This window comes from Vulpes lagopus, chromosome 8 (assembly GCF_018345385.1).
Source record: "Vulpes lagopus strain Blue_001 chromosome 8, ASM1834538v1, whole genome shotgun sequence".
NCBI lineage: Eukaryota > Metazoa > Chordata > Mammalia > Carnivora > Canidae > Vulpes > Vulpes lagopus.
The window spans coordinates 113,681,696-113,696,726 of record NC_054831.1 but is presented as its reverse complement, the minus strand read 5'-3'; the positions used below and the strand labels follow the sequence as shown (position 1 = coordinate 113,696,726).

Genomic DNA, 15,031 nt, shown 5'->3' with positions numbered 1-15,031 from the left:
CCGCGTCACCCCAGTCCCAAACTCCCTGCAGGAGTTTTGACAGCTACGCCAAGAGCCCAGACCCGGGCCTGGGAGGTGCGGCGGCGAGCAGCCCGGCGCCCCGCCCCGGCTCCGGTGCCGACCAATGGTAATGCGGCACCCGCAGTCTTTTGTCCAATCAGCTGGAGCTCCCCGCCCACCTCCCCCGCTCCGCCTCCCTCCCCCCCTCGCTTTCCCTTTGGCTCGACCGAGCTTGACGGAGCGGAAAGTCCCTTCAGCCGGCTCCGGGCCGGCAGCCATTGGAGGAAGGTCTGTCAGAGAGCCGCCCAATCAGAGCGCGCACAGAGACGGGTCTCGGGCTGTGATTGGCCAGCGCGGCAGTCGCCCCTCCCCCCGCTCCCTCTCTCTCCCCCCCGGGGCGGCTCGGAGGCGGGGCAGGTGGGGGCGGGCCCAGGTAGCAGGTTCGGCTGCGCCGCGGCCGCGCGTCGGAGGTAAATATTAAGGCGGTGGGTGTGGGGCGCTGGGGCCGGACCGGGACGCGGGCTGGCGACCCCGGGAACGGGCGACGCCCCGCCGCCGAGGTGAGTGAGCGAGCGGGCGGCTGCGCCCCCCAGGCGTCCCTCCCCGGCCTCGGGGCGCCTCCAGCTGCCGCCGCGGCCGTCGGGCCCTCGGCGCCGGCCCGTTAGTTGCCCTGGCCCGGAGCCGGCCAGGCCCGCGGGGTGCTGAGCCCGCTGACGTCAGCCCGGGCTCCCCCGCCCCGGGGCTCCCCCCCACCCCTCCCCGCCCCCGGGCTTCCCGAGAGGGCTCCCGAGCCGGGGGAGCGTGGTCGCCGCCCCGGGACCTCCGAACGGATGGGACCTGCCGTGGGAGCCGCGGGGGAGACCTTTACGGATGGGGAAACTGAGGCACGGGCCGCCGGCCGGCCCCCGACGGCCCCCGACGGCCCCGACCGGCCTGGAGCGCCCCGGCTGTCCGTCTCGATCGCTCGGCCTCGGGGTGATGGTGGCTCCCGTCCAGGAAAAGCAGTCGGGGCTCTGGCCTCGTTAATGGCGTGTTCTGCTTTTTCTTTCAGTTTCCCCCTTTCCAGGGTGAGGATGGTTTCCCACGACCCGGAGTTGTTTAGTTGAAAGGTGCGCTCTGTCGAAACAAGGTATTCTTTTCCTTCCTTTTGTTTTTCTTTGTAATCGTGTTGAAGATCTGCCCCGGGGGGCGGGGGGAATTGGGGAGTCTTGAGAGAAGGTAGTGTTTCCTGGATTTGCTTCTCGGCTGGGTCAGCTGCCCGGTTATTCATGTACTTGGCATCTTTTCTATTCCACCCTGTGGCATTTGCATGTTTTAGGGTGGTTGTCATCTTCCAGCCACCCAGCCTTTTAGGCTGCTCAGCCCCCGACGTCCCTGCCCCCCATCCTCTCCCTTCCCGGGTCTCCCTGCAAAGTTGTATCCTTCGCTCCGCGGAGGAGCATTCCCTGCCTCGCTTCTGAATTCGAGCTAATAGAGATCTTAATAAGACTGTTCCTTTTGCAGTCATTGGCTCCCGGAGGGGGGAAAAAAAATCCAGGCCTTGAGGGAGGGTGTTCATTCAAGGGTTGGTGTTCTGCACACCCCCTCACGCCCGGAGTACACTGAATGGCCCCGAGCATTAGGCTGCCAGGCCCCCACCGGGTAGTGGGTGGATTTGAGCGAGAACAGTATTGGGAGAAAATGACTTGCTGCGAATCCTTGTGGAAGTTCGTGTACTGTGAATGTCGGCATCACCCAGAACATTCTCCAGGGTTCTGCTGCAAAATGTTACTTACAGTTATTCCCGTGAAGAAGCCTTCCTGTGGATGACAACTTTTGCGAAGAGCTGATGAGACCAGGGCTGTATTACATAAAACAAACATTCAGCAGCAGTAATCTCTTGTGGTCTGGCACGCCTCGACTGTGATTTCTCTCTTTCTTTTTTTTTTTTGCTTGACTTCATGGAAGTCTTTATCACAAGAGGAGAGAAAGGAAAATCATCCTGCTCATCAAACGATTAGTATTTTGTTCCTGGTTTCCACACTTTGACCTTAAATTTGTCAAGGTATCCTCATCAGTTACACACAGTTTATAGGCATCGAACATGGTGTGAAGGTCTAGGAAACCAGTTTCAGGTGAACCTCAAAAACAACTTGTTTTTATGATTGTGAATTTTTGATTTGTTTCTTCTCACGTGTGTGACGATGCAGTAGGATGAACATTAGCTGTGACTTCATTTATTCTGAGAAGTAGTATAGTATACCTTTTTTCCCCCTCTTTTAACCTGGAGGATGCTTTTGATCACTTCAACACCTAGGATGAGGAAATGGCATTTTGATCTTCACTTTTCTCACCTGGGTTAACCAAATTGTTGGTTCGTTTCGCACATACTGAATGCCCATTACGTGTGAGGCACTGGTTTGGCATGGGAGATACAAGATGAAGGACTTGGGGAGTTCCCGGTTTGGAAGTGGAGGGGCCGGGTTTAACCCTAGGGAGACTGCAGGGTTCCTTGTTCTTCTGCCATGAATATACATGAATATATATGCAGGAGCCAGACTTTTTTTTATATTTTATAAATCCCGCTTGTTTTAGGGACTGATGACTCGTGCACTTGGGTTGCAAGTTAGAATGTGGGAAAGATAAAACTGACTCTTTTCTGATCATGGAATCTCTGTTTTTCTGTTGGTAGCTGTTCAGTAGTATAACAACTTGTTCTTTTAGTGACAGAGATTATTCCTTAAAACGGTGATTATTTTAACTATCCAGAAGCTTTTGGAAAAAGTCCTGTATGTCTTCTTTCTTTGGTATTCTTGATGACTTTCCTGTCTCTTTGCCATTTATAATTGAGGGCAGTATTTGAGTATTGTAAGTTTTATTCTGATTTAGGTAGCCTCCTGTGGTTTTTAGAACAAGTCGGGATATTTGAGAAGATGCAAAAAGGTTTTTGAATTCGATCTTTGTTTTCTGTAGTGAGGTTCTTTGAATAGTATAACCTGATAGCTTGAGAATTGAAAAGACATTGCATTTTCTAGACAACCGTTGTCAGTTGTACGTAGTTAATGCTGTTCATCTGTACTATATATTATCTTTTAGAATGTGGTGATTCTGACCTTTAATATTTCTGTATAAAACATATTTCCTGACTATCTTTTTTATTGGATTGATAGAACACTGATAAATATTTGTCTTTCAACCTCTGTCTTGGTCTAATGAATTTATTTTAATACAGTTAAACTCCTGTTTGTTCAGAATCCAGAACCTCAACAAGCTCAGATAACCAGAAATATTTTCAGAATCTCTGTGACTCTGAACCATTCCGTCTTCTCGAATGTTGTCAAAAGAAAGGCTTCTGGTATGGTTTAGGGTTAAATATATCATTGCACTCCACCTCTTTGGTCATCTTCACTCAGTGCTTAGAATAATTATCAGGATATTCATAATCACTCAATTTTCCAGTCTGAGATAAGTACGAAGGCATTTAGATGAATCATTTGTGATATATTTACACTCAAAGTGAAGTATACTATTAGAGGCAGTTTTAAGCCAATTAGACCTGAAAGGTAGTAAGAGAACATAAAGTAGGGCAGTTATCATATCTTAAATCTGTCATACCTCTTAGTATCTAACACCGTGCTGAGTGCACAAAAATGTTAAATAAACATATCTTGATTGATAAAGAACTCATTGACAATGTCATTTAAATCTTTCCCATATAGTCTTTAGGTTTTATTGCTTGGTGTCCTTAAGACTTAATTTAACTGTTACGCATATTCCAGTGAAATGGAAGAACGTGAAAGAAGAACGTTGTCGTTCTATTTATTTCTATGGTGGAGTAAAGTCTCTTTATTAACCTGTTTCTGCTGTAATGGCAGTATGTGAGATATTCACAATCATTAAATTTATTATCTTGTGTAGCTTTGGAGTCATAAAGTTCCCCATTCACCTTTCTCTAACTATCTGTTGCAATCAAGAGGATCAGTGTTTAATATGGCAATTCCGAACTTACTCTTTCTTAATCTGTGCTTTCTAAAAAAGGAAAGGCCTTTTGGCTAATGCTTTTTAAATATTTTATAAACTTTTGTTCTGGCTGTTTTAGTGGTCTAACATGGTCTAACATGACCCCTGCTTTTATTGAGTTGAAACTCATTCCATTCCCCCTTGTGCTAATGCAGGTTAGAGCAAAGCTGCTTCTGTGTGTTCACTATAAAATATGGTTCTTAATAGTGATAGTTAAATTGCCTTCCACCCCTTTTTTTAAAACCATAGGAGTTACATATTAAAGTTTCTGTAGACACTCTCTTAAATGATTAGCAAAAAACATTTCTGTAACCAAATTCATATGAAACATAGCATCCTAATGAATTACATATAATAATCTAATTTTGTCTTGGTAATATATCATGGTGGCCTTTTTAAAAACCGTGACGTGGGGATCCCTCAGTGGCTCAGCAGTTTAGCGCCTGCCTTCGGCTCAGGGCATGATCCTGGAGTCCTGGGATCGAGTCCCGCATTGGGTTCCCTGCATGGAGCCTGCTTCTCCCTCTGCCTGTGTCTCCACCTCTCTCTCTCTCTCTCTCTCTCTCTCTCTCTCTCAATGTGTTTCTCATGAATAAATAAAATAAAATAAAAATAAAAATAAAAATCATTACATGACTTGTTAAGCTAGAGAACCAATAGAGTAGGAATTGTGGGTATATAATATTAAGATTCAAGGATGTTCTTAATTTTAATATTTGAAGGTATAATTTTTAGGAATTTTTAAAAATTCTAAATAGAATCATCATACTTGAAAAGCAGTTTTTGACCAAAAATATTTAAATACATTTATAAAGAGAACAAAGCAACTCACTTTTTTAGAATTTGCTTTTTGACTATCTCAACCTTCTGAAAGTAACCCAGTGTCCATGCAGTAAAGCCTCTGCGCTTTACTCCTAAAGGCCATTCAGAATTTATACATACTTCTTTGAGTTATTGTTGCTGGGTTTTTTTTTTTTTTAAACACAAAGACATATTTCATCCCCTGGCTTCTCAGAATTGATTAGAAACAGTAAGTTGGAAAGCAGCAAGGCCATAAAATGAGTCAAATGCACACTGTAGAAAACCACAGAAAATGGCTGATTGCAAGGAAAAACCAGGTACTGTAAATCTATAGAAAGGAGACAGAGGAACTCAGCAAGCATAACATCAAGCCTTTGAACACAGTAACAAACATCTTGGTGTAATGAAAATTACATTCATATTGATAATTTGATGATCTAGAAAAGCATATTTCCTTGTTGACATTGGAGAAGAAGTTTATTCAGAAATCACAAATACTTCATTTTGGTACTTTAGAGGAATACAGCCAAATTAAGGCTTTGGGTGACTGGGTAGCCTTCATGAGGGGTTTTGTTTATAATGATGCCAAGATAGGGGTTTCCACAGGTGTCTTATGTAAGTGGCAAATATAAACTGATTCTATTCCTGCTGAAGTAGATAGTGCCCTCAAGTGGAATTAAGACAACACATTATACAGAAAGGAGAGAGAGAGAGAACTACTTTACACTAACTCTGTCCCTTTACTGAATGTTGTGCAGATATTTCAGTAATGTTGGTTTAAAGGGATGCCAAACTCTATCCTGTCTTGGGTAACTTACATGTCTCATTCTGGGTTGTAGAGGGACAGACTTGTATAAAAAACTTGACCAATTCTGGAGTACTTCATTATCTAATGATATGTTCCTTGTATAGATTTGCCAGGTTATTTAATCATTAAGTTAAATTATTAAATTTAATTTGGTTCTTTAATTAGGAATATTTATTTTTAAAGTCCCAGAATAAAATGGATAAATATGACGCTACTCTCAACTGCTGCTGTTACTCAGAAAGGAAATGGATACCTCTACCTCAAAGAAGGATGGAAGGGCACCTGGGTGGCTCAGTCATTTAAGCATCTGACTCTTGATTTCAGCTCAGGTCATGATCTCAGGGTTGTGAGATCAAGCCCTGCATTGGGCTCTGTGCTGGGCATGGAGCCTGCTTGAGGTTCTCTTTCTCTCCCTCTCCCTGTGGGCCCTCCCCCCCCCGCCCCCAAATAAGGATGGAATAAGTAACTGTATTTAGAAACCCAGTGGCCACATTCATGTGACAGAAAATACCTAAGAACTTTTTTTTCAGTAAAATAATTAAGATAATGTACTAAATCTTAATTTGATTTAATGAAATTGTATCATTTTTAACCATTGGTTAAAGTAGGGTTGAGAAGGCTATTTTAATTGTGACAGATTAGTATTGTAAAAATGTTAAATGAAAATTTGAAACTGAGAAAGAAATAATCTTTTTGTATTCCTTTCTAGTATAACATAGTTAAAATTGTGGTATAAAAATGTTTTGTTACTGAATTACAGTTATGTTCCTTGTTATGTAGTCCAAGTTTTAGTGGCTACAAAATTGATATTTTTAAAAAGATTTTACTTATTTATTCATGAGAAACAGAGAGAGAGAGAGAGAGAGGGGCAGAGACACAAGCAGAGGGAGAAGCAGGCTCCATGCAGGGAGCTTGACATGGGACTCAGACTCCGGGTCTCCAGGATCATGCCCAGGGCCAAGGGCGGCGCTAAACTGCTGAGCCACCCAGACTGCCCCATACAAAATTGATTTTTAAAGACACTTTTGCTGTAATCAGATTTATATTATCTGACTGAAATTTTGAGAAATTAAATGATGGCTCTGATTAATATGATTAACATTTGCCTAAGGACAAAATGTACATGATGAAGAAAATGAAACTGGATCATTGAGTAAATAAATGATCCATTATCAAAATATGGAACACAGATATGAATTGTGCTTAAATTTTCAGAATATGATTCATCATTTTTTTAATAGAAGATGTTCATCATAATAATTATGTTGGGGGTAACTTTTTACTTAAACTGTGTGTACAGAAATAACAGCCTTTTTGGTTTATGTGTGTTTTGCCAAAATATAGCAACTTATTCATTTAAGTTAGGCAGGATCTATTAAAAATGCTACTTTTTAAAGTTTAAAAAATGTACGTATATATGTATATACGATGCAAAAATGATGATAGATACAAATAATGTATGTCTTTTAACCTTTTTAGGTACTTTTGGAAGTATTTCACGTATGTGTGTGTTTTTATTAATAGAATGAGATCTTAAGAAGTCTTTAATCTTAATTAGATTAGAGTTCACGTAGAATAAAGTGTAAAGTTTCTTTTTGCTTGTCCTCTAGGCATTTTGCTTTGCTGTCTTTTTACAGCATGGACACCAAATTGCTAAAAACGTGCTTTGGGACTGCCAGTGAATTTATCTTTTGCGGTTTTACTACAAACTTAGTAGTTTCCTTTTTTTTGAGTTAATATTTTGGAGTTAATGTCACAATGAGTTCAGGCTTATGGAGCCAAGAAAAAGTTACTTCACCCTACTGGGAAGAGCGGATTTTTTATTTGCTTCTTCAAGAATGCAGTGTTACAGACAAACAAACACAAAAGCTCCTTAAAGTACCAAAGGGGAGTATAGGACAGTATATCCAAGATCGTTCTGTGGGTCACTCGAGGATTCCTTCTGCAAAAGGCAAGAAAAATCAGATTGGATTAAAAATTTTAGAGCAACCACATGCAGTTCTCTTTGTTGATGAAAAGGATGTTGTAGAAATAAATGAAAAATTCACAGAATTGCTTTTGGCAATTACCAATTGTGAAGAGAGGTTCAGCCTGTTTAAGAACAAAAACAGACTAAGTAAAGGCCTCCAGATAGATGTGGGCTGCCCTGTGAAAGTACAGCTGAGATCTGGGGAAGAAAAATTTCCAGGAGTTGTGCGCTTCAGAGGACCCTTATTAGCAGAGAGGACAGTGTCGGGAATATTCTTTGGAGTAGAATTACTGGTAAGTTTGATAAACTATTTTAGTGAGCTCTGTGTGTGTGTGTTTCTGTGTATATTTGTATGCACACATGTATCCCCCCCCCCCTTAAATACAATAAAGAAGTTTTTCTAGAGATCTGTGATTTTGATGCTTGTAGTTCTTAGGATTTACTTTCTAATGATAAATTGAGATGATGCAAAGATGATACATTGAAAACTTTATAAAAATGACCTACTATAGTAGGAAATACACATCATGTAATTATTCAAGGCTTTCAGATCTTAGAAATTTTAAGTGTCTGTGCTAAAAATGAACTCTACCAATTATAATTGAATTATCCTACAAAATTATTAATTACCTTGTGTCATTAGCATATGTAGGTTTCTCAGTTTTTTTGTAGTGTGTGCTCATAAGTAATGAAATGTAGCTATAAGATTTTTAAAAAGGTCCAGCAATTTCAACTTGCTTATAGTCGTCCCTCATGACATATGTGAAAATCATCTTGGAATTTATTTCTCCTGAAGATAGAACCAAGAACTCTGTGACACATTTCTGAAATTAATATTAATTCTCAAGAACTTAAATGTCAGTTACATTTTTACATTCTTTATATAGAATTTCATGCCTTATTAATAATTAAAGTTTTTAAAGCAGTGATTGTAAAACAATTGGAAATTTGAATCTCAGTTATGGTATTTACTAGATGGATTGCCAAGTTACTTAACCAAGCTACTTCTCTAAATCTGCTTCTTCATCTGTAAAATAGTGAAACCAGTACATAGCTTGAAGTATTTTTGTTATACACTGATTGAAGAGTTAGCATGGTGGCTGACATACAGTAAGTACTCAGTAAGCAGAGCTAACATGATCATTATTTTAGTGATCAAATTTTATGACAAAATTATTGTTCAAATCACAGTGTAGAATCTAGCCATGCTCTCCCACAGTGGAATTATGATGTAAATTTAATTAATTAATTATATTTCAGCATCAGGTACACCTTCTTTATTCTTTTGTAGACACTGGAAATTGAGCAGCAGCTGCTAATAATTCTATTTGTTGTGTGTGTCATTTAGAATTTTCCCAGTGATTTCCCCCAAATCCCCAGAGTGGATCATTTTTTCTTATGGATCATCTTTCTCCATCTCTTTATCTATCAATCATTTTTGTCCCTTCTCATTTGAAAACTAGGAAGAAGGTCGCGGCCAAGGTTTCACTGATGGGATATATCAAGGGAAACAACTTTTTCAGTGCGATGAAGACTGTGGAGTATTTGTTGCGTTGGACAAGCTAGAAATCCTAGAAGATGATGACAATGGATTGGAAAGTGATTATGCAGGTCCAGGGGACACAATGCAGATGGAACTTCCCCCTCTGGAAATAAACTCCAGAGTTTCTTTGAAGCTTGGAGAAACTATAGAGTCTGGCACAGTCATATTCTGTGATGTCTTGCCAGGAAAAGAAAGCTTAGGATATTTTGTTGGTGTGGACATGGTAAGAAACTTTTGGAGAATATTATCTTTGTGGATATATCTTATTAGTTTTATGACCAATTTTAGGTACAAATTAAACACTTTGAATATTAAAAATGGACTAATTTGGAATAACTTAAAAAACATCTTCTAATTTATCTTTGGTAAAGGAACATATCAGTATATGGGACAGGAGTCTAGAGAGTTACATTTACTCTTTTTTTCCAATTTGAATAAACTGGAATAATGTTTTAATCCTTAAATATGCTCTATGATAGCTGACCAATAAACAGAAAAAAAAAAACAAAAAACAAAAAAACCAAACCAAACCACCCGAATGTATTACATGATGTCTTATTTTTCCTTATTTGAAAGGTTTTTTTTTTTCCCTTAATCTGTGATTCTCTTTTTATAATATTTTGCAAAATCCTATTGGCCTATCTGATTATAATGAATAGTGTAAAAATCATGTATGGAAAATACCTGCATAGAGGAAGAACACATTACTTCTTCTTCTTCTTCTTCTTCTTTTTTTTTTTTTTTGAACACATTACTTCTTAAAGGAAAAGTATCTCCTTAGGATGTAACTCACTCCAAAAATTCTTTTTTTCATTATGGTAAAATATATGTAACGTAATATTTACCATTTTAACCATTTTAAAATTTATAGTTGCATGGCATTTAATTACATTCACATTGTTGTGCAACCATCACCACTATCTTTCTCCAGAACTTTTCATCACTCCAAACTGGAATTCTGTGTACTTTAAATGCTAACTCCCCATTACTCACTCCTCTCAGCTAGTATTCTACTGGTAGCCAATATTCCACTTTCTGTCTCTGTAATTTGCCTTTTCTCTAGGTACCTCATATAAGTGGAATCCTACAGTATTTTTCCTTTTGTTCATTGTTTTGTGTCATTTTTAACGTTAGCTTACAATCATATTTGTTCATAATGGAAATATCCCAGTATGGCAAGTTGAATGTTACCTGTGGATGTTAAGAAGAGGAGAAGAAAGAGCCTGAGAAGAAGATGTTTATCATAGATTGGAACTATGGATAAGAATTTGTTAGGTAGAAAGAAGTAACTCATACAGAATTATTAAACACTAGAATGAGTTAGGACAGATTGTGACTACCAGGCTCTTGTACTCACGATGTTTTTAGTGATTATTTTTTCCTCTCTTCAGGGATACTTTTTGGTAGGGGATGAATGTTCTAGTATAAATTTATCTTGTGCTTGGAAATTCTGGGACATTCTGTTTGATACCCATTAGTTAGACAAACAGTACTGTTTAGACAAACATTTGCTGAACATTCGCCATGTAAAAAGTTAGAGCCAGAGTATAAAAATGTGTGGGCCCCTCGGGATAGCTAATGATAAAGCACACCTTTAATATTTATTTAGAGGAGGGAGTGTGAGGTGGGTGGAGAGGGGCTGGAGAAAGAAGGCTATTGGTCATGGTTAGTTTCTCTTGCTTCAGGTCATTTGGGCCTCATACTTGGTAAAAGCCCTGTAGGCCTTCCCCCTCCTTAGATGGCAGTCAGGATCATCTTGTTTACTTGGGGCAGGCTGCCTAGAACTTTTCCCCATCAACTTCTCCTCTTGCCTCTGTCTATCTTTCAGTTGGCCTGTGCAAGTGTACATTCCAAACCCCTCTAGTGTGCTCTTTGAAAGGAAAGTTCTGGCCAATGCAATATTTTTCATCTATTTCCATTGTTGTTCATGTGGTGCTCAGGGCAGTTGTCTGACTGGCCCATCTCCTAATCTAGCTGTGTGAACAGCACTGAACTACTTGGTGCAACATTGGAACATAAAAAAAATTAAATGTCTTCCTGTGAAGATGGGTGTTACCATATAGACTAGGGTTTGTTATCCAATAAAGTATGATGAATACTTTCAATTTCTTGCTCATCTATGGGCTTCCTATAACTTGGTTATTCTTGGATATCATTTTTACCAAAACAAAAAACAAATAAACCAAAAGTTTATTACTGTGGTAATTATTTCTGATATATATATATATATATATATATATTTTTTTTTTTTTCTTTTAGGAGAAATAAACTTGGCCAGTGTAAAATCTTTGGGAAGATCCTTTTCTGGAAAATATAGATCTTCATATTCATGTTTTATTGAGAAGGGCTTAAAATTTTATTCTATTACTTACTTTCTAGGATAATCCTATTGGCAATTGGGATGGCAGATTTGATGGAGTGCAGCTGTGTAGTTTTGCAAGTGTTGAAAGTACAATTCTCTTGCACATCAATGATATCATCCCAGGTATGTTTTCTTGTGTTTATATATATTTTATATATATCAATATAAGGCAGAGTTTCTAAGCTGTGTTTTGTTATGAAGATATAAATATAAGCTTCAAGATGCTTTTTGGAACGTGACTTTTTATATTTTGGTATTGTTATTAAATAGAATATCCTTTCTTACCCCCAAATGAAAACAACACTTAAATATTTTTATTTCTGAAAGTAGGGGAGTGTGGAGTGGTATTTATATATTACTAAATTTTCATCTCCCACCTCAGTGGGAGAATAAAAACCCTTTCTGATCATTGTAAGGGTTAGATAATATGATTGAGAACCTCGTTTAAACTAGAAGCCTCTAAGCAGAAGTTGGTCATGTAATATGATCTGATCTACTTGGGGAGAATTCTTGCCGAACGCGCTATGAAATTTCTTCCAGTTTTGAGATGGTGTAATTGATCAGGCTTCATGTCTGTATAGTCAGAAACAGATCATTCAACTTTACACCTTTATACCTTAAAAAAAAACCCCTTTAAGTGGCGCCTGGGTGGTGTGGTTGGTTAAGTGTCTGACTCTTGGTCTCGGCTCAGGCCATGAGATACAGCCCTATATCGGGCTGTGCGCTCAGCATGGAGTCTAATTGAGGTTCTGTCTCCCTCTGCCCCTCCTGCTTATGCTCTCTCTCTCTCTCTCTGTCTCTCACTTTCACATAAATAAGTAAATCTAAAAAAGAAAAAAAAGCCAAAAAACATTAAGCAACCTTTTATTTTTACCTCAAACAAGTAGCACCTAATAGCTATTGTCAACAAATGGATAAATGCCTATTGATGGTGAAATCAACAGCATTTTGCCCCTGCTCTTAGTAGAATTGCAGTTACAGCCTAGTCAGCTGATAGTAGGTTAATCATGAAACTGACAGGCATTCAGAGGTGGTGCTTTTTATTGAGCATTAGGCAACTATGAATAAATGTCAGAAAGCCCACATCCAGTAGCCACCAATGTATGAATCCATGAATTAGATGTCTTGTACTTCTTTACATTCTTGACAAATTTATAAGATCTTAATTATTCCCGTTTTGCTGATAAAAAACAGGAGTTTAGCTAGGGCTAAGATTGGCGAGGATCAACTAAGTGGTAGAGCCAGAATTCAAATCCAGACCTGTCTGATTATAAAGCTCTGCTCAGTTCAGTACCTCTTCACTCCACATCCTGTGTGTACTCTTTGGATGTGAAGATTTGCATAGAAAAGCATACTCCTCAGCCTCAGAAGGATCCTTGGGAATATTGTTTCCATGGAGATGTATTTTGTTTCTAATTCCATAAAAGCTGAATTTTACTATAGCAGGGATCATAACTGAACAAAAATGATTTTTCTACTTCCAGTATTTTGTTTTTCTCCCTGAATTTGACACAGAACACTTTTGAGTTCCTCACAGGTCATTTCAGGTCCTCGGTATCTTTTTTGTAAAAATGAAGGGGCTAATGTTAGATGATCCTTAGGAGTCCTTCTAGCCTGCACTGTTTGCCCTTCCTTTCCCTGTTGGCCTGGCAAGTAATAAGTGCTTGTTTTGCTGACTTGAGAAATGCTTTCTACTTTAGCTTTTAGCTTTGCAGCAAGAGTATGTTAATTTAATTGGAGGTATGGGATTCAAATAATAGCTTTATTTTGATTTCGCTTTGTAAAAGTCTGGCATACTTGGCTTTTCTTGAATTTTAGACTGAACATTCGTATACCTACCACCTAGATTCTACAGTGAACATTTTATTTTACTTGTGTTTCTCATGTATCCATCCCTCTATCCATGCACTAATCCATCTTATTTTTGTATACATTTCAGAATAAGTTACAGACATTTCTGTATATTTCCTCTTAAAAACTTCACACATATAATTAACTAGAGAGAAGTTTAGGATATTTTTCCTTTTGAGATAAAAGACATACATGTAGTAAAATGCATGTTGTGTCATTTGAGTTTTGACTAACACATTTACCCTTGGATTAAAAACCCTTATAAAGTCACTAAAATAACATCTAATAAGAAAGATATTTGTATCTCTCAAATCAAAATAATAAAAAACTACAGTAAGATACCTCATTTCCATTCTGTCTCCCGACTTCAGTTGCTTCCTTACCCCATCTCTCACCTCCCACTATTTTTATTAGTTTCTTGAGTATCTTTCCAGAATTTCTTTGTACAATATAAATACATATTTTCCCTTCTCTTTTTATATAAAAAACATACTATTTACAGTGTTTTGCACCTTGTTTTATTCTCTTAAATTTGTATCTTGGAACTCTTTGTATATTTGACTAGAGAAGTTCTTGATTTATTTTTTTTACAGTGTATAACTTTCCATTGTATTTATTTAGTCAGATTCCTACTGATATATATTTGGGTTGTTTCTAACCTTTACAAACAATGCTGTGATACCCTTGTCCATTTATGTTTCCCACATGTGCCAGCAAATCGATAGGACAAATTCCCAGAAGTGGGGTTGTTTGTTGGAAAAGTCCATACATTTGTATTGTTCTAGATACTACTGAATTGCCTTAAGCCATTCATTCTTACATTCAATTACATTCTTACCAGCGGAATATGAGAGTGACTTTTTTTTATATCCTAACCATGAGAATATGTTGTTAAATTTTTCTCCCAGTCTGAGAGGTGAAAAATATATTTCAGTATAGTTTTAATTTCCATTTCTCTTATGAATGAGGTTAAGCATCTTTTCATATTATTAAGGGTGATTAGTATTTTTCTTTCTGTGAACTGTGTATGCATACCTTTGTCTTTTTTTTTTTAAATGGGATTGTTGGTCTTTTTTCTTCCCAATTTCTTTTTTTATGTGTTAGGGAATTAAACTCTTTTGTGATATGAGATGTGAATGTTCCCTACTTGGAACTCTAATTTGTCATTAGTCCTTTTTTATCTGGCTGCCCTCATTTTTCAAAATTGTGGTAAGATAAATGTAACAATATTTGCCATTTTAACCATTTGTAGGTGTACAGTTCAGTGACATTAAATACATTTACTGTGATGTGATACCATCACCACTATCTATTTCAAGACCTTTTCATCATCTCAAATAGAAACTCTATACCCATTAAGAAATCACTCCCTTCCCTCAGCCTTTGGTAACATCTATTCTCTACTTCTTGTCTTTATGAATACTTTATATAAGTGGAATCATATAATATTTGCCCTTTGTAAATGTCTTATTTCACTTAGTGTAATGTATTTTGACTTGGATTTAGGTGGGTTTTTTTGGCATGCAGAATTTTAAAATTTTTACATAGGTGAATTATCAGATTTGTTTAATGGGCTGTATATTTATAACTCCAAGGTTATAAAGGAATTTCCCCCATGCTTTCTTCCAGTACTCTTGTGATTTTGGATCACAAATATATACATATACATATATATATATGTATGTATATATTATATAT

At 38.2% G+C, this 15,031-nt stretch overlaps 1 protein-coding gene across 7 annotated transcripts in view; it reads left to right on the top strand.

Annotated features, from left to right (window-relative positions):
• Positions 1-421: 421 nt before the first annotated feature.
• Positions 422-15,031, top strand: part of CYLD (CYLD lysine 63 deubiquitinase) — a 72,348-nt gene continuing 57,738 nt past the window's right edge. For 3 of the 7 annotated variants that reach the window (XM_041766195.1, XM_041766194.1, XM_041766191.1), the window contains exons 1-5: positions 427-560; positions 1,052-1,129; positions 7,219-7,870; positions 9,041-9,343; positions 11,500-11,605. In XM_041766195.1, the coding sequence (XP_041622129.1) occupies positions 7,367-7,870; positions 9,041-9,343; positions 11,500-11,605 (913 nt within the window). In that variant the 5' untranslated portion in view covers positions 427-560; positions 1,052-1,129; positions 7,219-7,366. Of the gene's footprint in view, positions 561-1,051; positions 1,130-7,218; positions 7,871-9,040; positions 9,344-11,499; positions 11,606-15,031 lie in introns of all 7 variants that reach the window. The other 4 variants (XM_041766192.1, XM_041766193.1, XM_041766196.1 and 1 more) reach the window with 4 other exon arrangements.